At 41.4% G+C, this 27,769-nt stretch overlaps 1 protein-coding gene across 1 annotated transcript; it reads left to right on the plus strand.

Moving 5' to 3' along the window:
- The first annotated feature begins 2,592 nt into the window (after nt 1–2,592).
- On the plus strand, nt 2,593–27,050 carry TXNDC5 (thioredoxin domain containing 5). The gene is made up of 10 exons (XM_042806818.1): nt 2,593–2,872; nt 7,817–7,966; nt 10,709–10,814; nt 12,084–12,180; nt 14,504–14,619; nt 16,828–16,914; nt 19,828–19,968; nt 22,825–22,907; nt 26,132–26,261; nt 26,909–27,050. The coding sequence occupies exons 1-10, from the start codon at nt 2,673–2,675 to the stop codon at nt 27,029–27,031; spliced, it is 1,233 nt and encodes a 410-aa protein (XP_042662752.1). The 5' UTR covers nt 2,593–2,672; the 3' UTR covers nt 27,032–27,050.
- Nucleotides 27,051–27,769: the final 719 nt, after the last annotated feature.

The raw sequence follows: 27,769 nt of genomic DNA on the forward strand, positions 1-27,769 counted from the left end.
TTCCCCAGGTCCTGCCTGCTCGGGCTTACCCTGAGGCAGGCATCTGGGAAGTTCAGCTCCTGGGAGTCAGTCGCTTGTGGCTGGGAGGAAACTGCTGCTGACGAGCAGGGACTGATTATCCTTGGGAAAACATCTGGGGCACGGGAGGCAGAGGCTGGGTGGCTGGAGAAGCAGGAGGCCAGGTGATGCTGGCACACTGCACTGGGGGATAGCACGGGTGCAGAAGAAGGGGAAGAGGATTACAAGGTGGAAAAGGATAGCGGGAGTGAGGGAATAAGGACGCTGGTGACTGGCCGAAGTCTTCTGCATATCACCCCTTACCTGGTGTGCCTTCACCTTGCGTGATGGGACATGAGAACGGCTTGTGTTGTGCGAAGCCTTTGTGGCTGTTCTTCCAAATAAAATTAGAGACAGAGGTTGCCACCAGGCTACCTGCAAAGCTACTTCGACTGTTCTTCTCCCTGTTAAGGGACGACTGTTAACAGAAGACTGTTCTTCTATGCAGTTAACAGAAATAGGAGGTCAAGAGCTAAAAAATAAAATTTATCAGTTCCAAAGATAGAGGGAGCTGGACTGGGGTGGTGGACTGAGTAATTGAATTTTAATCAAGATCCAAATCAGCAAGTAAGAAACACTAATTTACATAAGCAATATTAATCTTTTTAGCATTTTATGGAGAGGAAAGAGGTGTTCTCAGAGAAAGATTTATTCCTGTCAGCAGTTGTGACCTAGCAATACTTCTTGCTAATTGATGAGAGCTTAACTGTAATCTGTGACTGTTCATTTTGGATCTGTTGAACCATTATATTTGTGTTTCTACTGAAAGTGCTGCTGTATTTCTGTCATTTTTATGTGGTCTGTATCTTAGATGGAAGCCTTAAATTCACACATTTATTAAAAATTATTTCAAAATAGTTTTTAATTAATCTATCTTTAATTAAGGGAAGAGAATAATTAATTTAATTTAAATGTCTATTTTTAAATGTGCTAGATGTACAGAGAAAGAGCAGGCCAAAAATACACTTGTAAGGAAAAGAAACCAGCTTGCTTAAGAAGAGGAGGTACTTTCTGTGGTTAGACAGCTCACCTGGTTGTATCGGGACATTGCCCTTCAAGGTCTGAGAATTAGTCATTCTCACCCTCTCTGACACTGTCTTTTTCTGTAGGGGGGTTTGTTGCTATTTTTTCATATGCCGAAGGCAGGAAATAATCTGCATTTTTTTTTTTCCTCCTTTTTTCATTCACGATTATTCTTAATTTGAAGAGCACAGGAATAAGCCTCGTTTAAAGAAAACACTACTGTTTTGTACTTAAGGTTATTGACTTGTACTTAAATTCTGATTCTGGTGATCAGCTACTTTTTCGGACAGTCTAGGTTTGTCTTTAGCTCAGCAATAAATGTAGTTTGAGTCTTTTTTTAATTGTTTCACATATACATAGTGAAGCTTTTGAAAGTAAAATTTTTAAAGAAAAGATATCTCTAACTTTCATTTTTACATTTATTTTTTTTCTAATAAGTGATTCATGTTGGCTGTAGGGATGGCCCTCACAAAGATGCTGTAGCACAGAGGTGAGTTGAGCAACCAGGTCCAGCACTGGCTCTAAGTGGAAACTGGAAACAAGTGTACAGGGGCAGCGCAGCACACTCCTTCCCGGCGCTGGGCCCGCGGAGGAGGCAATGACAGAGGGAAGAGTTGGGAGAAGAGATGGTGTGGGTCAAGACAGAGCATGAAGTGAACTCTACTTTCCCAGCTGCATTGAGCGCCCTGGGCATGTCGGAGGGAGGAACGGTGCCAGGCCGAGCCCGTCTTGCTGGGCTAAGCCCCAGTGCTCCCCAGCACAGACCCCCGTGGAACTGGACGTGCGAGGAACGAAGGCCAGCCCGGGGTGCCCACGTCTGCGTGTGCATGCCTGACAAGTTAGCTACTCGCCTGACATTCTCGTCAAAACGCACTTTCCTATTAAAACACCGCTTTTTACCCTCTTCTCTCCCAAAACTCAAGGACTTGCTCCAATTCCCATTCATTGCCGTTCAGGGTTTAACGACGATTCCCAGCACACAACCTCGTCTCCCGCCTTCCATCACCTTGCGGCTACCTTGTACCCGCTCTTTTTGTACTATCTGCCGTCATAATTATTTACTAATTATAATTACAGTGCTGCGACTCAAGCCCCCCCGAGGAGTGCCAACACGGAGCCCCTCAGAGGCGGGCAGGGGGTGGCAGGGCTTTCTCCCAGAGGCACAGCACCGATATTAACAAGGTGCCCCCCTGCGCCTGCCTTGTTTTCATCGATTTACTTTAAGAAAAGCTTCATCGTGGTATGAGTATGTATACATATTATTATTATTATTATTATTATTATTATTATTATTATTATTATTGTTGTTGTTGTTGTTGTTGTTGTTGTTGTTGTTGTTGTTGTTGTTGTTTTGTTGTTGTTGTTGTTTTGTTGTTGTTGTTGTCGTTGTAAAATTTGGATACTGCACGTTATATATAAAGAAAATAAACTACATATATGTATAGAAAATGTTATTTTAATTAAAATACCCCACAAGTTTTCCGTGCAGAGAGGAGGGCCCGGGGGTGAGGGGGCGGGGGCCGGGCCCGGGGAGGGGCGGGAGGCGGCAGCAGCCGCCCGGGGCTCCGGCCTCTCGCTGTCTCGGCGCTGCGATGGCTTCGCTCCGCTCCGGCCGGGCCTGGTGGCGCCTGCTCTCCATGGCCGTGCTCGGCCCCGTCCTCTGCGGCCGGCCGGGGCGGGCTGAAGAGCCGGAGCCGGGCCCGGACCCGCACGGGCGGCACGTTTACAGCGCGGAGATGCTGCGGCACGGAGCCGCCGCCGCCCCTCACTTCGTCATGTTCTTCGCCCCGTGGTGGGTATCCCGGAGCGGCGGAACGCGGCCCCGCCGCCCGCCTCTTCCCCCGTTGACGTGGCGGCGGGCGGGAGGCCGCGGGGTCGGGGCCCCGGCGCCTTCCCCCGGGGAGCGGAGCGGGGACACGCGCACACGCGTTAAATGGCAGCCGGGGGAGCGGGGAGCCCGGGCCTCCGGGGTTTTCAGCCGGCCCCTTCCCCGAGGGCGGGAGCATCGGCACCCGGCGGTTGCCCCCCACGCGTGGGGCCTGCGGGGGGAAGTCGCGCCGCCGGGCAGCGGGGAGGCAAGGCGGGGGGGGGGGGGGGGGGGGGGCAGCCCCGGTTCTGCTGGGCTGGAGCCCGGCGGCTCCCCGGGCCCTCCCCGGGCTCCGCTTCATGTCGCTCCTCGGGGGGGACCCGGAGCCGCCTGTGGCCTCCGTGCGTGGCGGTTGCGTGGCCGTGGCTTTACCCCGTGCTCCCCACTCTCCCCAGTGCTTTCATGGCAGAACGTAACCTTCCCTTTCCCGTCATGAAATTTAAAGATAGGTTTGCAGTGGAGGCTGTGCTAGCGGCAGTGCTGTGTCCCCGAGGCTGCGGGGCTGGGGAGTTCTCAGATTTGCAAGAACCCCACCACGGTTTTGTCCTCAACCGGTACGTTTTGACACAAGAATGGTTGAGGAGAGTGGGAGAACAGGGCTGTGCTGGATGTTACGGCTGGCAGGAGGACAGTACTTCTCATCTCAGGGCCTTTATAGTGGTGGTTCATATTCTCCTTTTCTCTTTTTTTTTTGTGTTTTTTTTTTTTTTTTTTTGTTTTGTTTTTTTGTTTTTTTTTGTTTTTTTTTGTTTCTTTACCTACCCTTTTCTACCTGACATTAATATCCAGTAGAGTTTCTTGGGAGTTTTGTTGTTAGGGTTGGTTGGTTGTTTTTTTTCTGTGTGGTTTTGTTTTTGTTTTTTGTTTTTGGTTTTTTTTTTTTTTTTGTTGTTGTTGTTGTTTTTTTCTCCAAGTTTTCTTAAATTTAGGTAAAATAAGGCAACAACGTGCAGAAGTTATGTTTTGATCCTAAGGTATCCGTCGGTACACGGTGCCATTTAGGCATATGTGAATCGTGGCGCTCTTTGAAATCAACAGCAGAAAAGGATTTCCTTTCAAAACTAAGGAACTGCTACCCATTTTGTTACCAACATCGACTTGTTTATGCCATATGAAAATGTTAAGCAAAAGCTTGAAAGAGCAGATGCCTGCCTTTGTTCTCTGAAGATCACAGAAGTGGAAGAGGCCTGGCTTGCTGGGGAAGGACCTTTGCCTGAGGGTGCTGTAAGGCCTAAGAATTGCTCCTCTGGAGCAGGGAGTGCTTCTCCTCTCTTGTTTTCAGGTGATAATATCTGTGTCTGTCCAAGCTTTGGCCGACTGCTTCACAGGCATCCCTAAAACCAGATGTGCTTTTCTCTTGGCGCACTGTTTGTAGGAGACCCTGTGCCAAATGGGCTGTTGCAGAGCCCAGTGTATGCTGCGCATCCCCAGCGTGCGTCAGAGAGCGCTGGCCTTGCAGACCTGGACCACGCTGTGCCCTTGGGCAGGCTGAGGACCTCTGCCCAACTTGAGCGTGAGGGATCTGCATCGTTTCCCGGACTTGTTGCAACTTCTGGCTGCTGCCATGCAGCAATAGGGCCAGGTTTTGGGCCCAAGGGGGAAGAGAAGGACAAAGAGAACATCCAAGTGCTTGAGGGAGGTGCTTATACACACCAGTAGTTTTATCGTCAGTGGGATCAAGTGGCAACCTGACACCCTCAGAGTCTTAGAGCTTCTTGCCCTACTCCTAGGTGATGTTTCTGTGTTGATGTCCTAATGCTTCTCACAGAGGCACGTGTTTTGGCACTGCTGCCTGTAGTTACAAGGGAGAAGCCTAGCAAACAACCCAACATACAGCTAGGATCACCTTTCGGATTGCTATGGACGGTGGAATGTGGCGTCGTCAGTGCTAAGCAGCAAGAGTTGGGTTAGAGCTGATGCAACTCTTCACTTCCAGATTCTTGAAGCATGTGTTGCTGAGGCCCTCACTCCTAGACAGCAGCAGTACAGGAGGTCCTATATTTGTTTCAAATATTGCAGGCTACTCCAAAAAGAGATCATTCCAAGTCATTTGCCATCACGTGTCGAAGGTTTTCAGTCATCTGGGTGTCCCCCTTGGTAGCTACACTTGGCAAGGGACAGAAGCATGAGAAGGTTACTCTCAGTGGCACTAGATATTCTTAAGATGTTGGCCATGCCAGTTGCGTGTCTACAGAGGAATGAGGTTCCCCTGGTTCCTTAGTTGTAAGGAATCTCGAATGAGTTTTTTCATTGCATTATTTTGAACATTGCGGATCTTTTCAACATATGTGGTCTCTTGGTAAACCTCTGAAAGTCCACTGAGCTGAAGCAGACTTGATTACCAGAGTTTGTTGCTGTTGAATTGAACCCTGTTGAGTAGATTTTACCTTAGCTGGATTCTTTTGTCCAGAGCAAGACTGGTCCTGTGCTGTTTGTACCATTATACCCGTCTATCCCAGGGTCTACCAACTTTTTAAATGGGATAATGATTTGTGCTATATCTTGCTGTGGAGCTGCCCTTGCTAGCTGCAGAGCTCAAGGTCTACTGTAGCCTTCAGAAATGTCTGAGTTCCTCCATGACTGCAGAGGGCTTATCAGTAACTGTAGTTTTGATATATATGGTCCTCGTGTACCTTTACATCCCTTCTTCTCATGGCCTAGGAAGTCTGCCATCCAGTTTTGCAGATGAGAAGCGCTGATACTGTGGCAGGAACACTGACCTGTCGGTGTGAGGTAGAGCAGTCTGGTATACTGTACATAACTGGCACAGCAAAATCACATCCAGGCATGGGCGCTTGTGGCACATGGTTGCTCAGAGTTAAAATGGGAAACCTGTCTGCAACCTCTTACAAATAACATCCTTTCACCCATGTCTCCTGATGTTAGTGGTGTACGAGAAGCAGGGTTTTGTTCGGTTGGGTTTTTTTCAGAAAGGTGGGTCTTTCTTACAGCCTTGTCAGACTCTGGGATCTTCATTTACATTTGTAAACAGAGATTATGAACACTTGCACCTTCCTAGCCCGTGTAGGGAGGAGGGGAGAGCAGGACTCCTCATGATGCCCAGGTCTCCGCTGTCCCCAGTGGTGGAACTGGCTGCTCCTCCAGCCCCACTGATGTGATGCAGAGTGGCAGCAACGAAAGACTGCAGGTACATGGGGCTGAGGGAGGCGTGTGATGTTCTATAGTCTTGCTGTCTTTGTTTTTGACTTCTCTGGTTTTAATATATTCTGCAGCTACACCTTACGAATTTCAGAAAAAGTGTTTTGGGGGCTGTTTTGTTTTGCAGTTCCTTCTATGTAACACTGAATTTTTTTGAAGACTGGGAATGATTAACTAGTTGATTATTGATTCAGAGATGAGCATTTTTCCTGCTTTATTTTCAATTTTAGCTCATAATGTGAAGAACGAAGGGAAGGGGTGTATAGCAGAGATCATGGTGTTAAATGTGCACAAGGCAGCTTTGTTCTGCTCTTAAAGAACAGCAGGTTAATTACTTGTGATTGCCTTATCTGGTTTTCCACGCTCTGTTCTTTAACACCAGTCAGTATTTATTTGGTGTGTAAAATCCCTGCAACTCCTAGGGGGAGGGACCAGGGAATCCAAAATTTTTCTCTTAATTCAAGCGTTATGAAGGAGCTGACTCTGAAAGGACTTCAGTGTGAAGTTAAATATGTAAGGAATATTTAATTTGGGTAATAACACATTGTATCCCTTCACCATGACAATTCAGAAGAAGATCATATGGGGGGAGGTCATATTCCCCCACATACTGAGAGTATGTGTGACCCACTGCTCCTGACTGAACAGGACCTTATTAAGGTTGGAAGACGTTCTTTATGTTAAAGTAAATCTCAAGGTTATTTTTTTTGCTTTAATGATAGCAGGATACATGGAAAGGTGTGAATCCATGCAGCTTTTCTGTAAGTGGACTCAAAACCAGTTGTTAAGTGAAACTGTTTTAAATGGGAGCAACTTTCTCCAAAGTCCTAATGGTGTTTTAATTGTTACTTACAAAGTAGACCGTCTAGGTCATGCCAAGGGCAGTAACAGATTTCATACTGTCAGTTTGAGAATGTTTTCTGTTAATCCAATTATGTATTTTTAGGTGTCTTGAAGGATTGGCAAAAGTAGCCATTAAAGAGAAATGAAAATCCATTCCTTAAATTTTTTCATCATAGTTACAGGAATAGGATATTGCTATAATGACTTGAAAGTCTAGGAAAACAGTGAGAAGAATAATAGCTATTTTCTGCTTCCAAGGAGTTGCTGTTATAGCAACTGTGTGAGGTCAGTTTTCTGTGTATATGCAGATATAATTAGTTGATGGTGTGCTGCTGGGGCAAAGCACAGTGTGGGAGGATTTTGAGAAACCCTGTTCAGAAATCAGTCCTGATGTGTTTCATGACTTGTGAGTTACAATTCCTCTGACATACAAAAGCACAGGTGGCCTTAGAAAGAGGCTAGAAACCATTATCTTTTTACCTGCTGCTAAAATAAATAGTATTTCAGAATGTTAGAGCAGAAAGCAAGCTAGACAGCCTTACAGGATGTTTCTAGAAAGACGGAAGATTGAGAGTGCTTTTCTTAATAGCCTCCCTAAGTTCAGGGGGTGTTCAGGAGGCTTTGTAACATAAAAGGGTAGTAGCAAGCAGTTCTTCTCTCTTGATTTTTACGTGAGATGTGTTTGCAGTGTCTTAATAGTATTCATTGTGGCTTAGTGTAACAGTGCTTGAGTATGGAAGATTTTTGACTTAACTGTTTTTATACTTATTAAAATCTCTGACCGTTCTGTGTTTGACTTTTCCATAGGTTCATTCCCCTCTAAACCTGAGCAACTATTAAGCAAATCTCTTGTTTCTTCTGTTACAGGTGTGGCCATTGTCAGCGTCTCCAGCCAACTTGGAATGATTTGGGAGATAAATACAACAACATGGAAAACCCACAGGTCTATGTTGTTAAAGTGGATTGTACTACAGATACTCCACTGTGCTCTGAATTTGGTGTTCGAGGATACCCTACGTGAGTATAAAATGATATCTGCTCCTATTTCTTTCTTTTTTAGTTTTCCATGATCCTCTGCCAGTTTGTTGAAGCTAACTTCTAAGCAATATTTTTTGGTGGGTTTCTTTATGGCTCTTTGGACCTTATATGTTCATTTTAAGCCTTTTTATCATGTTGCCAAGTATCATGTGATACAAACTACTCTTTTTTTTTTTTTAAAAAGACACTGGTTTATCTTCCAACTGGTCTTGGAAGATGTCTGTGTTTAAGTGAAGTCCAGAATTGTCCTTTTCTTTTCGTCTGAGAGTATTTCTTTCGCAATCAACAGTGCATGATACAGCTGTGATATGCATGATAGAACTGGTCTCTGGTAACGGTACTTTTAAAAATAACTTGTCACAAGTTCATCAGTATACTACACCATTCATAATTAATGTACAGGTGATCTCTTAAATTTTTGAGTGAACTTGGTCTTCATAAAATGATAAATAAATAATATCACTTAGCATAACAGTGGTGATGTACAGACTTCAGATTTATTTGGAGTTTAAGGTTGTTAAACTTATCCCCTTACAAAGGACATATGCCTTACTACTTCAGCTTTACTAGATGCTCTAGATCATGTTCTGCCTATGGGAGGTCAGCCTAGATAGTGCTTTTGGGTTAGATAGGTGTGCTGCCTTTTTAGCTGCCAAAAAGGAGCAAAAGGATTTTTTTCACGTGTGTTCTTTAAAGCTTCTTGCAAAAATGGATGGGATCATTGCAACTGCTTTACTGATCACTCACCTTAGTGGGGGTAAGTGGAGGATGTAATCATCTGTACCCCTTCCACAGCCTGTATTTTTCATTTTCCTTCCCTTTGCGCACTTTGCCTAGCATTACTGCTGACCCCAGCAACAGCCTGAACTTGACATGTGCTCCTGACTGCACCCATTTTGACATAGATGGATGTGACTGAGTAGAAGTTGGGAGTTATAAATAGCAAAGTCCCTGTTGAAATAGAAGTTGTCCTTAAGTGCAGTTTGTGGCTTAGTTCCACTAGAAATACCAAGAGACAATGAATATTGCAACTCTGTTTTAATATCCTCAAAAGTGACTATTGGACGTCTTTGCATGTTTGAATAGGTTATATTGTGGTGCTGTTCCTTGTAAAATGGAAAGAGTGGCAGATATTTTGAATAAGGAAAACATGAATGGACGTGTAATTGCTTCCCCCCCCCAGCCCCTTAAGGTTGTTGAATATCTAGGAGTAGTTATTGCTTGCTTTCATCCACTTGAAAAGTATAAATGATAAGGCAGTCATGTCCTAGTTACAGAAATACAGAGATGAAGGGGAATTCATTATATCAATTCTCTTCCTGTGTGAGTCAGTTTTTAACTAGTCTGTTTTTAAAAACTTCCAGCAAGGGAAATTTCACAGCTTCCTCAGGCACAGAGGGAACGTCTCAAGTCCAGGATGTGCTGGTTCCTACGCTGCTCTTCCAAACAGCCGTCAAAGGAAAGGCTGCATCCCCTTTCCATCCCCCGAGAGTAAAACTGCCTGAGCAGGTCGCTGCATTTGTTAGTACCGTTGTCTCAGGATTATTTGGTGCTGCAAAATACTCTCTCAGCTGAACTAGATAAAACTTACCCTCATTTGAAGAAAATAAAGTTGCAGATGGCTCTTTAAGCTGATACGTTTTTTTTTTTTTTTGAACTTGTTACTCTTCAAAAGTTTTGCCATGAAGTGCATTTTAGATGTTCTGTTTCATTGTTGTTGTTTCCTTCTTATTACAAAGCTGCTTATTTTTTTTTCACTCAGAAAAATTTTTACTTTCTACTATCACAAAGAACATTCAAGAATACCTTAAATAGAAAAGACAGTGGGAGCTCCTATCTCTTTTGAAAATATTTGCGTTATGTGGTTTTCCAACACTTTCATATGTTCATTTTTTCTAACTGTGGAACAAGGAGAGAGAGAAAAACATTTAAAGAAGAAGAAAAAGCAGTACAAAATGACAGCTTGGCAAGGGGAACTGAGGGCTAGGTGACAGTAGTAATTGTAACTATGGTTCGCTTTAAAAGATAAGACTAGGTCAGAAGTTGATATTGCCTCTTTACCAAATATATTTCCAATTTTAACTTGAATATTTAATAGTAGAAACTAGGTAGTTTATGGAAAAGTTTTGATAGCAGTTATTAAATGTTATAATCATGAAGTCCTGAATCCCTACAAACGATCACTTACCTCCTTGTCCTGTTGACTTGTTTCAGCGTGTTTTTAGTCAGTTTAATGCCACACGAAAAGTCCCGTGTTCCAAGAGCAGTCAGGGAACGAAATACGAGAAAGAAATTCCTGGGAAAATAAGCATTGGATATTTTTCCTTTGGCGATGGAGAGGGTCAAGGAAAACAAAATTGATGCTTTTTGACAAACTGTAGGATTCACAGGCATAGTGAGTGATTAACCTTAAAACTGAACACTGTCTTAGTTGCGCTTGGTTATTGATCAAAGTAGTATTAGGCTATGTTGACTTTTAACATGGTATTTTTTCTTGCTATTTTAAAAATCTCCTTTAAAATCTTACATGGGAATGAAAAAGTGTCCTGAGTTCTAGCCATGACCCTTTGAGGGAGATGCTTGATGCTGATGTTAATAGTCAAGAATGCTGTTGATGCAGCCTGAGCTGCACTGCTGTGGATTGGCAAAGCACATTAGCTTTCCGAGAATTTTCCTGGGTGAAAATTTTGGCTAACTCTTTTCTACATTTTCATCCTTTAGCCTAAAGCTGCTTAAACCAGGACAAGAACCTCTGAAATACCAAGGCCCTAGGGACTTCCAGGCACTGGAAAACTGGATGTTGGAGAAACTGAATGAGGAACCATCTGTAAGTGAAAAGGAAATAAGAATAATAAATATTCCCTTCTGCAGACTTGCTTATCTATAATTTCTATAGGTTAGGTTTCAATTTCCAGGAGGAAATGTGCTCCTGAGAGTAAAAGTCAGGTGGCAATAACAGTATGGAACAACTTCCTCGTAAGTCAGAAAGGTAATTAAAACTGTCATCCAGTGACCTGCCTTTTGTTTCTTGTATTTAAAACTACAGTACATAATGCATATTTTAATGTTTAGCATATTGACATTTTAAGATAGAGTTCTTAGTACCAATTCAGTTGATACCTGTAGGCCATAATGTTTCTAGAATAAGAAAAGCACTTTGGTGTTTTGCGTTTGTGTTCGGTTTAATTACCTCTTAAAACATGGATGCCATCTTCAGCTCAGTTATTATCTGATAGTGTTGTAGCCTAAAGAAAGGGTTTAAAATAATTAGGTAAGTTAAGCTGATGCCGTCACTAGGAAACCCTTGAGTTTAGCTGTAGCATGCACATATAGTAGCGAAGCCTTGCCCAAAATGAAATTTGTGATTGCTGCTTCTAATCAAGATAAGCCTTTTGTGATTGCTGAATCACGGTTAGAACATGATTATATTTAAACAAACATGGCATTTTTAATAATCAAACATTAATTGCTAAACTATATTAAGAAATGTACTTTGAGGTTCTTAAAAAATTCTTTCCAGCTCTGACCCTACTATCTAGACAGTAGCTCCTTGCTTTTGCTGAAGTGCCAGTGGGTTTGCTGCAGGTTATACCTATAAAGTGTTTGCTCTTCTCCCACTGTTACTGCCTTCATGGAGCCATTAGGTCCCTCTTTCATGAATTAGGGAAGCAGAAAATAGCTTTTTCAGTAGCCCAAAGACCACTGAAACTGGTGCAATGGCAGATGTGGCTGATGCGTGATGCTATGGAGGAACTGTTATGTAACCCAAATGTATTAATATATGGTGATGTGATAAATGCCGTAGCAATTCCTGTGCTCTGTGACTATAGTACAGCACGGTGAAAGACTCTCTTATTCCCATTACTCGGATAGCCCTTTTCTGTGTGTCAGTCTTTTTCACATTTTGCTTTCAAGTAGTTGTTTGTTGGGAAACATTAGATACCTGAATCAAGCTAAATAAAGACATGGCTTTAGGAATTTAGAATTTCAGAGTACAGGGTTTTTACAACACCACCACTGAATGGTGTGATACAGGAATCAAATATTGTGTCTTTACTGTACAAGACAAATAAAAGTTAATTTTTCTCATGAATAGGATCCAGAAACTGCTGTGGAACCACCAAAAGCTCCTGAACCTAAACAGGGAATGTATGAACTCTCAGCAGACAATTTTAAGATGCACATAGCAGAAGGTAACTGTTTTTTTCATAAGCAAGAGATACTTGCTTACAGAGGCATCAGTAGTGGGAAGTCTGCAACTGAAATGTTAGTTTTCAGAATACCTTCTTCCCGCTTTTATTTTCCAGTAATACCTATTGAAAGAAGATGAAACTACAGACTGTGTAAAAACAATTAGGTAGTTTAATTATGTATTGCACACCATGAGAAAGTTTAAGAACGGCACTCTGCTCAGAAGACAGTAAAACTAAGGCCCCGTAATCACAGAGAAGTTAGTGGGGCTTGCTTGATTAAACTGTCTCTTTCCTGGAGTTCCTTGCTTAGTCACAGCCTAGCCACTCACTTTGTGTTTTTTCAAATCCTGTTTCCTCTTTCCCTAGGTGCTGGCTTGTTCTTACTCCCAGGCTGCTGTCCGGGATAAATACAATCCACCCACTTCCTCCTTACTGCCCCTATCCCATTCCAGTCTGGCCCCTTACTTGATGCTGCTTCGCTTCCTTCCTCCAGAATTTAATATGGGCAAAACACTTCACCTGTTTGGCCATTTTTAAAAATATTTTTTCTGGAAGTTTCAAAATTAATGCCAGGAGTGATACCTAACAGGGGACATTTCACCCCTGACATGGTGGGTTTTTTAGAGAATGAGCAAAATCTTACAATACAAACTTTGGGCTGCCTTAACAGCAGATGATCCTACCATCTCTATCTGCTTTACTAAAAACAAAGGCTGGATTAAATTAACTGTTTATGCCCATGTGATACCAGCAGTGAGGTAGATACTAGAGCTTCTTAAAGTAACCATTAACTGATAAGAAATCTTTTCAAGTGTAAAAGAGCATTTTGTGCAGCTAACTTAAAATTTCCCAGCCTGTGTAGTTTAACACAGAATTACATCAGAATTCTTCATGGATTATTCTCTAAGCCATTAAGAAGATAGTTAAGTTTAGTGTATGCGTAAAAGTTTTAATATTTTTATTGTAATATTTTTATTATGTATCCATTGACATTCATAGAGGAGACGTTCTCATGGTGATAGCCGATGGTTGAGCAGGTTTATGATCGTCTGTAAAGCTGCTGTCCTCTCTTGACTTCAGTTACAGGAAGTTCGGTGCTTAAATTCAGCAGGAAGCGTAGCAGTTCCAGCTGGAAGGTTGGCTTTTGTTCTTAAAAAGTCTCCTTTTACCTTTTTGGTCCTCTAGGGCAAAAAGAATTTATTTTTTTTTTTTCTATCAGGGAGGAGAGCATATCAGAGTACGTTGTAAAGAATAGCTGATTTTGAGTAGATGTTCTTACTCATTCATGAGAAATTTCAGTTTGCAGTTTACTTGACCAAAGCAAAGCATGTCGCTCAGTTTGAAAGGCTTCCGTGTGCAGACCAGGCACGTGGAGTTAGAGTACACTGCTACTGCAGTTTACATTTCCTAGTTATTTTGTCACGTCTTTCCTCTGACCTCCTTTTGTGAACAAGCCGTCAAACTACATGAAATGAATTCTAGTAATATCAGTCCCAAAACTATCTTCAAATGATTATGAATAATTTTGTTACAAGGAGGTTTTTTCCAGTTGTTGGCACTTCCTTCACATTAATTTGATATTTTTTCCTCATTTTAAATAAGATCATTTTTATTTTGTATTAACAGAGCCTTGCCTTGATGTGTGCAAAAGCATGCAGTGTCTTGAATGAATAGTAATTTAAATGAAGGAAATTAGATACTCTGGTACTCTTCAATTAATATTATACTGTTAAACTAAACGTTAGTAGGAGATAGTACAGAGACTCCGCTCTCAGCAGAACACTGCAAATATACTAAAGGCAGCGATTTCTGAGAAGTTGACATGAAAATACAAAGAGCAGGGCAGAAAAAGGAGAATGGAAGGCTGAACAAAATTATTTGGGTAGTTCATGGACTTAATGCAGTGGTGTTTCCTGAAAAATGTTTAAGTTGAAGTCTAATACTTCCTTTCATTTAAGCTGTTACAAATACTTGTTCCTTGGTGGTTCTTTCTGTTCTCTAACAGGGCAGGTGATGGTAGAATTAGACATGGTAGCAAATGGCTAGGTTAAAAATACCGGTTTTAATGTCTCATTTGTTGGCTTGAGGTTGTAACACTGTTTGGAATTTCAGGGAAATTGGCAATGCTGTGAGATTGCATCCAGTATTGAAAACCTAATTGCTGAAGTATTCTGTCCTGGCATTTCATTCACAGTGTTTCCTATCTTTAACTCAGGAAATACCATGATACCAAGACTCATGCAGTCTGAGGTTAGTACCTAGTCTTTAATTGCAGCCAAATTAATTCCAAATGAGTTAAATATTCTTTTTCTTTCTTTAAAAGGTAATCACTTTATCAAATTCTTTGCCCCTTGGTGTGGTCATTGCAAGGCTTTGGCCCCAACCTGGGAACAGCTGGCTCAAGCCTTTGAGCATTCAGAAACTGTCAAGATTGGCAAGGTAGGTGAAGTGCTCCTAGGTTGAAAATGTGTTTTGTGTGAATGAATGTTTCAGCCAAGTATCATGCTTTTTGTGCTGTGATTTGCAAATAACAATTATTTTGTTTGTCACCTCTTAAATCCTTTTATAGTTTCTATGTTAATTTTGGAATGGCTGTTTTTTTTTCTCACACATCCACAGTTGACAGGACTCCCTCATTTTAAGCAAAGACTTGTTAAAGATGCAGCTAGCTCCCTGTGTTTCAGAGGGAGCTGGGAATAAGTCTAATAATTCAGATGCAGGGAATAATATTTTGAGATTTGTTTTTTATTATGCTTCCCCTTTGTCAGAACTTGATAGACTTAAGTACTTATTTTGAGTGGGAAAGTAACTTATAATTTACCCTTTACAGCATTGGATCCCTTCGTAAACTTTAGACCTACAGGGATCCTTATGGATTATTTCTTGGATGGTTTTCTTTTTCCTCTTTACCCCATAGAACTTTCTGAAGGATTCAAGGGTCTTCCACCTTAAAAACTGATACCTTGTCCTGCTTTACTATTTCCCTTAGGGTTGATAACCAGGTTCTGTGGTGTATTTACCATGGGAGCTTGTTACTTGTATGTGGAGTGACTTCTGTGCAGAGGTATGGAAGTGGTCTGGCAATTGCAGTTACTGGCGTTATTTGCTGACCCATGCCTAAGTCCAGGTGGCTCATGATGTGAGTTCCTCTGTATTTGCCAGTGGTGGAAAACTAGCTGGGCTCAACTTCCATGTCCTTAAACTTTCAGAGTGGTTCCACTGATCTGAAGGACTGCATAACTGTTAGCAGTGTTGTCAGTCCGGCAGAGGGACAAAATCCCAGATATCACCCCTGCCTTTGCCCTCATAGCACTTTCAGCTGTTTCTAGGGGTCATGAGCTTGGCTTCTTTATTTTTTTTTTTTTAATTATTTGTAATGTGTTTGAAAATCTGCTAATTCAGGTATGCTGTAGATGTACAGAGCAGGTCAGTTGAATTTGGAGAAGACACACACATATATATATATAATTTTGAGACCTGGTGGATATAAAATTATATTCCCTCTGAGAATAAAATATCAAAGGCTATTGCTCCTTTGATACTGTCTGTACCAAATGTTGCATCTGCTGATTTACTTTTTGAGAACCCTGCTTGCTGTCTGATAAAATTTTTGCTTAGCTTAAGTATCTTCTTGAGGTTGTTATTCTCTGATACCCAGAGAAAAATAAACAAAAAATTTCCAAAATTTCTATTTCATTCAGTCATCTATCTTGTTCGCGGTTACTATTACTGATAGTTTCTATTTAATAAAGCCACTAAGATTTGTCACGAGGCCTAGTCAATTTTGTGTAACTGTATACCTTGTGAAACTATTTGAAACATGTCTTGGTCAAGATTCTAAATCTAAGTAAAGAGGAAACACAACTGCTTCTAAGAAGGTTGAACCATGACCCTCATGTAATCTGGGGGAATAGTGTTTTAACAGCAATGGTACCTACTGGCAGGATGCTGTTTAATCTTTAGAATTTATCTTCGGTGGTCTGGAGCAAAGTGTTTCTAATGTGAAATTCAAAATCCAAGTGCTGTGTCGAGCAAAGGCTCCGATACTTAAGTTATCTTTTTTTTTCTGCTTCAAAAAAGATTATAAACTGATAACTTTACAGATTGGTTTATGACATATTACAGTTGAACATTGTTATGCACTTGGAACTTCCTTTGCAGTAAAGTTAACTTGCTAGCTGTTGACATGTATTCCGAAGTCTTTAAAGAGTAGTCTGTTAAATAATGGATGAGCCAATCTATCTTCACATTAAAGCTCTCACATGAGCTTTTTGTGTCTTACTGTCCATGCAGTGATTTTATTCACTGAGAATACCAAGTACTTTTTAATTGGAATATTTAATTATGTCTTTATTGTTCTTTGTAGCTGTTACTCCTTCCTTCTATCTGTACCGCCTTCCCCAATCCCTCCTAAAAAAAAAAAAAATATCAAACATACAGCCTCCCAGTTGTACAACCAAGCCACTGTTTGGAAGGCAGACATAATCATTCTCGAGACAGTAGTTAGTTCTGAGTTTTGCCATGCTGTGTATTGCTTGTTCCTGTATTTTTCTGAGATTTTACACATAAGGGAGGCTGTGATGCTTGTTGTATGTTTATTTTATGCACTGAATAGTTAATAATTTTTTTTTTTTTTTCAAAATGTAGGTTGACTGTACCCAGCATTATGAAGTCTGCTCTGAAACCCAAGTTCGTGGCTATCCTACACTCCTCTGGTTTAGGAATGGTGAAAAGGTGAGTCTGCAAACTCAGCAAAGGATCAGACTATTTTTTTCTGAATATTACTTGGACTACCTTGCATCCTGGGTAAAAAAGATCAGATGGGCATATACAAAAGTCTGCTTGAGAGAGAAAAGATGTTGGAGGTTCAGTTGGGTACTGGAAGAGGTATACTTCATCCACGGACAAAAGTTAGACTTTTTTACTCTTTGTGCTCTGCAAATAACTGGTATGATGTTCATAAATCTGTAAGCGGTATCTCCAGTTATGCTGCTGTATGAGAGAATTTTGTGTTTAATTAATACCTTACCTCCTATGGAACACAAAAACATAGATGAAATAGAAATAATAAAGTACGTAATTTTCACAGTGTGTATCAGAAGGTTCTCATCTGCAAGTGATCCCTATTTGCTGAGTGGTGTCTGAGTGATGCAAATTTTCCTTCTTGTAAATCTGAACACTTCATAAGACACTGTGAGTGAGAGTCCTGGGGACCCAGCTGACATTTTTCCTTGTAGCAATTAAAAGAATTACAATATTATGCAGTTATGGGGAAGTAAAATATTTATAAATACTGCGTACATCACTAGCATCAAATAAACATATTTTAAATAGTAGTGTTACTTACCATATTTCACACTTTCAAGACAAATTAAATGTATAAAATGAATATTAAAAGTAGGTCTGCAAGCAGAGAACCCAGGACTTATCTTTCAGCTCTTACTAAGTTTTGGGGGGGTTTGGGTTTTGGCCCCATTCATCTTGCATTCCTTTTGAACAGAGATACAAGTTTTGCTACTCAGTCCAGTTTAGTGGCTGTCACTTGTGGCAGTTTTCTGTCACTCTAAAGAGAAAGTGGCCATAAGTACATACCGGTGCGTGTGAGGTTTGGTATAATCACCCTTAGATCAGACACTCCAGGGAGTGTAAACAAAGCAGCACCTGGATTTTTGAATCCCAGCCTGATTGACACAGGAAATACATGGCCTTGTTACCGCTCGAGCAGTGGTGCCTGGCACCTCTCAGAAGCAGAGATGGAAGCTGAAGGAGTGCTCAAGTCAAACATAGTGGTATGTCCAAAGTTAGAGGTCTTTTCAGTTAAACTTCTGTCTCTATATGACATGAGTTTGAAGAATGGGTAGTGTTCTCCTGTTTCTCCAGAATGGTTCTCCACCTGCTTGATTTTTATTTTCCAGATAGCTACAGATGGCAGGATACCTTGCCAGAACCATACTATCTTGATCTAGAGAAGTTAGCTGTGTATTTTCTTGACAAGACAGAATAATTTTTTTTGACCCTTTATAATTATTGAAGTTTGAGTCGCTCAGAGTTACTCAAATCAAGAGTGTAGTGAAAGAAAGTCAGATCACTGCTGTTGTATTTGGTAAAGCTGAATCTGAGCCATTAGTCTGAACAATGTATTTCTGTTGACATCAGAATAGCTTTTCTCCATTGGCATTGTGGTATTCCCTGGTGGCATACTGCCACCAGAATCGCATGTTCCTTCGTGGGCTGATTGATACAATACGTTTTCAAAAAAAACCACAAAACAACCTCAACAACTTTCCAATAATCTGACCCAGAAATTCCTGGAAATCTCTCTGGTTGTTATTGTACTGTTCAGTAATGGGGGGAGGAGGAGGAGAACTGCTGCAGCCATCCAGCCTTGTTGTCCGTAATAGCATCATTGCCTTTGTCATAACTGAAGTCTGGCATCACACCATCCCTCTTGATTAAATGCAGCAGAAACCCTGGGAGGAATGAGTGGGCACTGACCCTACCCTGCTGAAATGGGTACAAACAAGCAGGTACAGGCTTCTTGCATCATCTTAGATTAATTCCTTTGTAGTTTAGACCCAGCATGGGGAAGGTGGCTATATATGAATAACATTATCCATGACAAAAGAAGGAAAATGTGTAGAAAGAGTTCCAAAGATATAGGAAAGAGTTGAAGAGGTGTCTGCTCTTCCTTCCAGCGTATGGAAGGTTGTATGCTATTTCCTGAGCAGTATTCCTCATCGGTGAGTGGAGATACATTTTGTAGTCCATCTCTCGTGGGACCAAAACTCAAGAATTCTATCCAAAATGGATATCATGTCTGGATGAGATACCTCTCTTCTGAACAGAGAAATTAGCACTGATTTTTGCAGAGAGTGCTGGGGCCAATCACGCAAGAGCCAGTTTGGAGATGGCCAACAGTGGATTTGAGAGTAGAAACTGCACAAGCTGCTCTGATTTCTTGTTCTCTGGAGTTGTGAAAGTACCTGAGATATGGGGAAGCATCTAAAGCAAACTGTGGCTTCTCGAAGACCTCACTGGTTGAGGGCTTTGTGCGCAGGTTCAGAAATGTGACTTAACTTTTGTGAGAGCAGTGCCGTTGTAAATGTCTGCCCCGCAGCAGGCGGCTGTTGTCTCTTGCTCCGAGGTGAACTCGGGCACCCAGGGAGCATTGCCTTGCTGTGTGGGTTTTCCGAGGATGTGTGACGAGCGTGTGGGCCAGAGGAGTGACTGTGTAGTCAGGCGACATGCAAGTCAAGTCTTTCAGTCCTGTCCAAGCACTGGACAGAGCTCTCACGGAAACACAGACCACCACCAAACAGCGATGGGTGTTTTGCTGTTCCTTGCTTCAGCTTAAAAAAATGAAACCTTGAAAAAGCTGACTAGAGTGCAAGATAAAGGTCAAAGTGGAAGAGTTTGTAAAATTTGCCTCTATGTTTCTAAAATCCTTTTCATTTCAAGGAAAATTTAAATTGTTCCCTTTTGGTACAGAAGAATCTATGGCAAATCCTGAAGACATGGAGTGAATGGAATGCCATGGAGATGTTTAATGACTAGATAATCATATTTGTTATGAATGTGCTTACACTTGGCAATCTTACGTTCTTCTGGTAATTATTTATTTGCAAGCAAACTGTTTGATAATTGTAGGGTGACCAGTACAAAGGGAAGAGGGACTTCGATTCCTTAAAGGAGTATGTGGATTCCCAACTACAGAACTCTGGGAAAGAACCACAAGCAGATAAACCCGCCGAAGCCCCGCAGCCACCCGCAGAACCCACTCGTGTTGAGGTGAGTGCTCCTGCACTCTGCAGCGATGCTAAAAGGATGTTTCAGTAGCCTGTCTGTCTTCCACATGTTTCTCTCTTTCTGATAGCTCGACAATTTCTAGATGTAAACTGTACCAACTGTTTTCCTGGTTATTTTTTCAGTAATGAGTGGAATCAGACCGTAAAGCCTAGTGATACTTTCACTAGCCTGATGAATTGGAGAAGGGAAAGAAAAAAAAAAAAACCTGGCTCCTTCTTTGTGGTTGCAGTAAGTTGTTTAGAGAGAATGGCATAAATGTGGTCTTTTTTAATCTGTGGAACTGTTGGCACCTCAGCTTCTATGATGGGATATTTCATTGCTATGGAGATAATTGTTTCCTTCAAGATTCTCACTTGAACCCTGGAGGATGGCACACACTGCTAAGGCCCTATACTTACAGACTATCTGCAGAAACAACAGACAAGCAAAGACTATGAAGGCTGATCAAAATGTGGCAGGGCAGCAGGGAAACTCCTCAGGTTTGGCGAGTTATGCTAATCCTGGTTGTAGGAGCTACAGGGGTTATGAATGTTGCCCAGGAATTGGTAGGAATAACTTTATCATCGTTGCATAGTTGTACTTCGTGTCATTTTAGTTTCCTGTCTTTTTTAATCACTTTGGCATTTCATCTGCCATTTTTCTTGTAGCTGAATGTAAAATTGAGAAATTAGGGATGCTTTTCAAGCATAATTTTTCATGAAATGTGGAAAACATACTTCTGCCTAGAAAATAAGGAACAATGATCTACACTCCTTTGTGATGTAGAATGAACTTATGTAATTTAAAAGCATCAATATTATTAATATAAATACAGTTCATATGCAGCTTCTCACAGGAGAGTATTACCTTTCCCGGTTGACTTTTCCAGCAGCATTACTCATCTTGCATAAAGTGGCTTACTAAAACATTACAGACAACATAGATTTTCAATGTTTATACCCCTCAAATTTTATTTTTTTTTTTAATTGACCTCATATTTGGAAGATCCTAACAAGCTGGTGTTAGTACAATGCAGAAAGTAATTAGTTGTCTTTCTATTTTTATGGAAGTAACACAAACCACATGTGATGCAAATCCCCGCTTATGCCTTGCCTGTACCAGCACACATACAAACGGGAAAGGATTGTGGGGGGATTTTTTTGCCAAATAATAGTAGACACAGTGTAGGACTCAACTTGTCTTTACAACTTTACATTGCAGCTTTGGATGCCACCATTTCTTGCTCACTCACCTACAGACACCTTGGTTCTGGTTTTGTTTTCATGAATTTTGAAACAAGGGACTAGCCCATGTAGCCAGCAAACACTGACTGCATTTACTATCAGCAGCGCACAGCTGGTACCACAGGCAGCAAAAGCAATGAGTTCTAACTCCAAATTTGTGTCCCAGTGTTTAGCCCTACGTGGATTCCCCCATGTCTTACACAGGCCAAGTACTTGCCAGTCCTTTCATGGAGGCTGTGCTTTTATGTCCATGAAAGTTCTTTTCTGCCAGACATTGCTTAAATTACTCAAAACCGATCCAGATGGATTAAGGTGGAGTGACCAGCAGACACGCAGATTATGTGGTTGCAGAAGATGTTTTTTCTTAAGAAATCAAGCTAAAATTTAATATCTCTGATATTAAACTTATTTTTGTGGTTATATAGTTCACGTTGCTATTCTGATAGTAATCTACAGATCTTTAGAATCTGTTTTACTGTGTGGATTGTGGGGAAGATGTTATTTATGAGGTTTTCAGATTTGGTGTCTTCGATGGTAAATGATGTTTCGAACATCTGTTTTAGATAACCATTTAGGAAATTCAGAATAGAAGAATACATTTATACTGCTCATTTTTTTCTTCATTGAATTATAGGTAATTATTTAATAATTAGTATAATTTCTCATTTCTAAATCATTTTTTAGCATTAATAACACTTCAGCTAATAAAGTAACTTAATTTCATGAACTAGCAGTTATTTACATAAATGTTTAAAGGTACTGGGTAGTTTGTAATTTTGAGTTTCTCTTTGGCTTCTCTTCATAAAACACTTACTGAGTTTAAAGTAGAATTGGTAATACTGTCAGTTGCACTCTTGTTTTTCTTTTGCTTTCATTTTAATTTGAAGCTTTTATAGGCATGAGATTGATTTATTTATTTTTAATCCCTCCCACCCTCAAGGGTCTTGCACAAAAAATGACGTTTGTTATGGTTCTGTGCTCTCCTATGAGGCTGGCTGTAAGCAATGTGCTATCCTCCCATCACTCCCATGCCATTGCTCCTGATGTTATCAGGAGTAAAAATTCTTCCTGGCATCCATACAAGCGTGGTGTGGTGATGTCCTCTTGACAGGCAAATACGTGTTTCTGGTAACAGTTTTTTCTGTGTATGCAACGCGGGGATACAGCACAGGGAGAACAGCTGTCAAGACATCACTAGTACGCCTTGAATACCTCATTAAACTCTCAGATGGCCATTACGTGCTTTAAGACAACTCCTTTCAGAGCTGTTTCAAGAAACATTTGCATGACAGTGTATTAAAATGAAGGCGATTTTTTTTTTTTTTTTTCCAACAACTGAAAATTTGGATACAGGAAAATCCCCTGAAAATAGGGATGTTTTGTTTCTCCAATTATGGATGAGATTCAGCATGAAATACACATTTCTGTACATCTCTCTAGGGGAGGAAAGTAGCTGAGGGGTAAAGCGAGGTGTGCTGTTGCTGCTCTTGTTTATACTATCAATAATATTGTCTTTTCCAGTTTGAGTTTCCCTTTCAGGTAGCTAGAAGCTCATTTGGCTGATGTTACGTATACAAAAAGTTGTGACTTTTTTTTTTTTTTTTTTTTTAAACAGGCTGCAGTGCTCTCCCTCTCTGAAAAAGACTTTGATACAACCATTGCTACGGGGATCACCTTTATTAAATTCTATGCTCCGTGGTAAGAAGTTTGCACCTATTGTTGTTCAGGAGTATTGCTTGTCTAAGCTGTCAGTGCACTAGTTGCTGTAGGTCTTTGAGTTGTGTGTAGTACTGTAGTTGTTGTCTGGATCTAAAATGTGAATTAACTGAAGAATGTGTGTGTTGGCGAGTTACAGCAAAGCAGCTCAATCTGTTTTAGCTCGCTTGGGATGCCTCTCTGTGGAAAGGCTGACGGAGAATAAAGCTTCTCTGTGACAGCCTCTAGGTGATTCTGGGGAACGAGGAGAGTGAAGCTTTCTTTGCAGGCTTGGCATGCTTTGATCCCTTGATTAAGGTAAGGTGAGGGGAGCGTATCACCGGTGCTGAGAATGGAGAGCATGCTGGCCTCTGCGCCCTCTCCTGCCACAACCAGCCTCTCTTGGAAGCCTCATTTGAGCACCTGGGAACTGCTACAGGCTGTAGGGCTGTGGGTAACTGGCTGTTACTCTCCAAATAACTGCCAAAAGCCTAATTTGCACAAGTGACAATTTTGAGACGTTCTTAAGAGCATATTCCATGTAATATGTTCTTACAGTGACCCAGGGTAGAAGTGTCCAGTGCTGATGGTGTAGGTGTGGACACCCAACGGAGAGCACTGAGGGTAGGGGGAGAAGTAATGTCCTACCTGGCATCTGCCATTAATGACATATCCAGCAGAGCTGGGACCCAAGATGGGGTAAGACTTCAGTATTACAAACTCATAGAACAAGTATTTTCCCCCTGTTTTTACTCTTCCCTTTCTGAGATAGAAAGGTCTACGTTTCTCTCTCTGTATTATAGACTTCATCTTAGTTGTGCCTGGATTGAAACTTGCATGCTATCTTTGTCATCCACTGCCCAGCTTCCTAGCCAACAGAAGGAAGCCTAGTGAAGGGGAAGAGATTAAAATTAAGCTGTATCTCACTGTGGGAAAGATAACCCATCATCACTTAGCCAGCCCATTAAGACAGTATATGAAATAGTAGAAGAACTTTTGTTTGGGGTGTTAAAAGATCACCATTACAAAGCAACACAAACAAATGCAATCCATATTTAAATGTGCTCAGGAGTATCAAAATACAGCTTATTTGCAGCTTAACTTTGACACTAGGCATGAATATGTTTCTTGCTGCAGGCAAGAAGTACCAGGGAAAGTTTCGTTTTATGTAATCTCAATGGTGCAGGCTTTTCCAGTGTTGTCACCCTTCTTACTGCAGTGTGGTTTGCTGCTTGAGAGCCACGTCTGTGCTCTCTGATGTCTGAAAGATCTGCTTTCAGATGCGGACAAGTATCTGCCACCACTGTGTTAAGAAACACCCTGCCCATACACCACCTCCCCCCTCCACCCCCACCCCTTCGCTCCCTTCCTCCTCTCTGTGTACTGCGAGGGACTGAGATTGAATCTGTGCCTGCGCTGCTGCTACTCCACCAGCAGAACTGGCTGGGAAATTCAGGGTACACCTGCACACCAACCAGCTTCTGGACTGATTTCTGAACCCAGGGCTTGCTGGCATATGCAGGAGATCATTATCTGAGAAACATTTTCAGGAAAAGTTTGAGATAAAGCAATGTTCCCTTTCTAATTAACTTTTCGTAATAATACTGCACTTTAACCATCTCCTCATCCCGTGAGATTCTAGTGGGGTGCTGCTGGATCTCAGAGGTGTGATCAGTGTTGGATGGCAGGCTGAGGACCGGTGGTTCAGGAGGCAGAGAGACAAGTTCTTCAACCAGTGTGTGCTCCCTGGCTGCAGTATTCAGAAAGCTACCGTTGAGGGAAATACTTCCTATATTTATGTAGCTGGTATCCTAGTTTTAGCTCTGAAAGTCAGGCTTATGTATACAGTTGTAGTGCTCTGCATATAAATGACCTGTTTCTCTTCCAAGTGGATTAACTTATGTGGGGCTCAGCAAACACTATTATGTTGCTTGCTAGTTCTATCTTTTGGTTAGTTTTGGATAAATATTGATGTTAACTTGCATAGTAAGCATAAAATCATCCTGTTCTAGTAGTTTTTGTGCTCAGTCAGAAATGCTTTTATACTGTCACTGTATTAACAAGGTGGTTTAAATATACACTGGCTTGCATTAAGGAAACTTTTGCTGAGGCATCTTTCATTATTTTTGTAAATGCCCTGATCCAGCCTCGAGGCAATTTCGGGGCTGTTTTAATAACCCAATTAAGGTGCAGCTGGGTTAGAATAGAATGAGCACTGCAGCTTTAAAGTCTAAAGTGCTTTGGGAATTCTTCCTGAAGGCAGTAAGAAGTTCAAAATACAAACAAAATTAATACTTCACTATAGATCCTGCCATTTTACAGTATCATTTTCTCCCTTGACACTAGTGTTTCATTGTGTGTACTCTGTGGACTGCAGTCTCACATTACTGTAGAGACATAAGGGAATAAAATAGAAATAGGCTTTTTGGTGTTATTGGTGATATAACTGGAATGAGTCTCTGCTTAATGCAAATCAGAGGAAGGCCTGATTTTATTTTTTTTGCCTGTCTGCTAAGTGAAGCTTATCGACTATTAAACAATTCCATTGTGGATCTACCTGACAGTACAGTGGTAGTGGTTAAACTTCAGAGTACCTTCAGTGAAAATGTGCATCAAACTACCGGAGTGTTTCCTAAAAACAGGATCTGTGTTGACAAATGCCTCTACTAAAATTGAGTTTCCAGCATTGGGCAATGCTACATTGGTCAGGGAGGCCATTAGGAACTGGGAGAAACTTAATAGGGAAATTAAAATCTCATTTAAATAATTAAACTTGGGCTATGCAGCTTTAGCATAACGGGCATATGCTACCTGAAAACTTAATTTGTTATACAGATATTCTGTGCCCTTACCTAAAGATCGCTTAGAAACAAACATTATGTTTTGTTTTGATTTGGTTTTTTTTCATTTAAATATTCTATGTGCTCATCTTTATTTGGCTTCGTATTCCTCTGTAGGGTAGAATGTTAATGCACTGACATCCAGAAGACCATTCCAGACAAGACTAATGAAGGCCAGAAACTACTTCAGTGCTTAACTAACTTACTCACATAAAAATCACTCATTTTCTTAGCTCATTTACTGACATAATAGTGCAAGGGAGTTGGAGGGCCAGATCATTAGGGGATAGGAAAAGCCGCTAGTTAAACTTAGAGCTATTGCAGCAAGACAGTAGAGATAAACTGGAAGGTGTATCTGCTAAACAAATCTCTCTCTCTTGTTTCTAGGTGTGGTCACTGTAAAAACTTGGCTCCAACTTGGGAGAACCTTGCCAAAGAGCAATTTCCAGGTTTGACTGATGTCAAAATAGCAGAAGTGGACTGCACTGTGGAACGTAACGTCTGCAACAGATTTTCTGTAAGTGTGAAAGACCTGGAAGGAGCGGGGCAGTATTGTGTACCGAACGTTAGCGGCTCCAGCGTGCAGCCGAGCCGCCGCTGCACTGCGGGAGCCTGGTGACAGCGCAGCTGTGTTCTGCCTTAGCCAAAAAAAGGAGGTCGTTCAGAACAGCACCTGGTGACACCATTTCTTTCCTGGACTGCTTGTTCAGACTTGGTCATTCTCATGATCGGGTAAAGCTGACGAAGCCCCTAATTTAAGAAGCTTCCCTCGGTGAAAGCACCAAAGCAGTCTTGTGGTAGCCGATGCAAAGTTCTGTTCCTAGGGAAAAAAAAAAAAAAGTCTTTTGATGCTGGTAGGCAGACAACCAAAGACAGAGCTGGAGCTGCCATTCCAGGAGCCTAGAGGAGCATGTATTGTCCTATTCACTATCAGAAATTGCAGGTTGGCATTGGAAGTTCTGGTGTGGTGTTTGGGGCTTGTATTGTTTTTTTTGTTTGGTTGGTTTTTTTTGTGGGTTTTTTTGTGTTGTTTTGTTTTTTACTTAAAATGGCTTGTTGTTTTAGAGGGGTTTGGTGTCTTGTCAGTCAGGTAAATACAAGTGAAGGATACCAGTGAGTCTGGACATTAGTAACAAGTTTCTTTTGTGTGTGTGTCTTCTGAAGGTACGCGGTTATCCTACACTTCTGCTTTTTCGAGGTGGAAAGAAAGTCAGTGAACACAATGGAACGAGAGACCTTGAATCACTGCATAGCTTTGTCTTGCGTCAGGCAAGGGATGAATTGTAATAAAAGTCTGGATGCTCCAGCCCTGGCTGTCTTTCTACAGTAGCGGAGGGATTTCAAACATTGCTAATTTTCAAATGGGGGGGGTGGGTGGGGTGGGTGTTGGGGCATTTTTTTTGTTTGTTTTTAGGAAATTGAATGTACTAAACATTGGTATCTTCCCTCTGTGTGTGTGTGTTAAAGACATGCTACCCTGTGTGTGAAGAAAAAGTAACAAGTACTTACTGTGCAAATGGAGAATATTTTCAGCATTGGTACTATTTCTGCATTCCCGCCATGAAGTGTAAATGGTTTCCTTTGAGACTAAAATACATTAAGAAAACCAACTTAAGGGTACCAGTAGAATATTTTTGTCTTCAGGTTAGATTTAGTTAAAAAATAATCCTTACAAACTGCCCACCATTACTAGAAAGGTAAAAGCTACAGCTGTGTTGAGTCCCTTTTGCCTCTACAACTGTACTTAAACCCTGTTTGTCTTAAAATAGCTGCTGGTTAAGAAGCGGAAAGTCACAGGAGGTTGAAAGCACACACACACCTTTGGAAGATACCAGGCCACCGTGAGCCAGTTGTTTCCTGTTAATCCTCTCAGCATGGGAGGTCTAGCCATAATGAAAGTGATGGTACCATAACTTGTGCCTGAACATTACTGATGCCATAGTGTCCATGTGTCGGGTGGATGTGTGTAGGCGCCTTCTGTCCAGCTCCAGAGGAGGAACTGTGCTCAACTGCCACAGAGCCGAA

Source organism: Tyto alba, unplaced genomic scaffold, assembly GCF_018691265.1.
Source record: "Tyto alba isolate M040663 unplaced genomic scaffold, T.alba_DEE_v4.0 Super-Scaffold_48, whole genome shotgun sequence".
NCBI classification, from domain to species: Eukaryota; Metazoa; Chordata; class Aves; order Strigiformes; family Tytonidae; genus Tyto; species Tyto alba.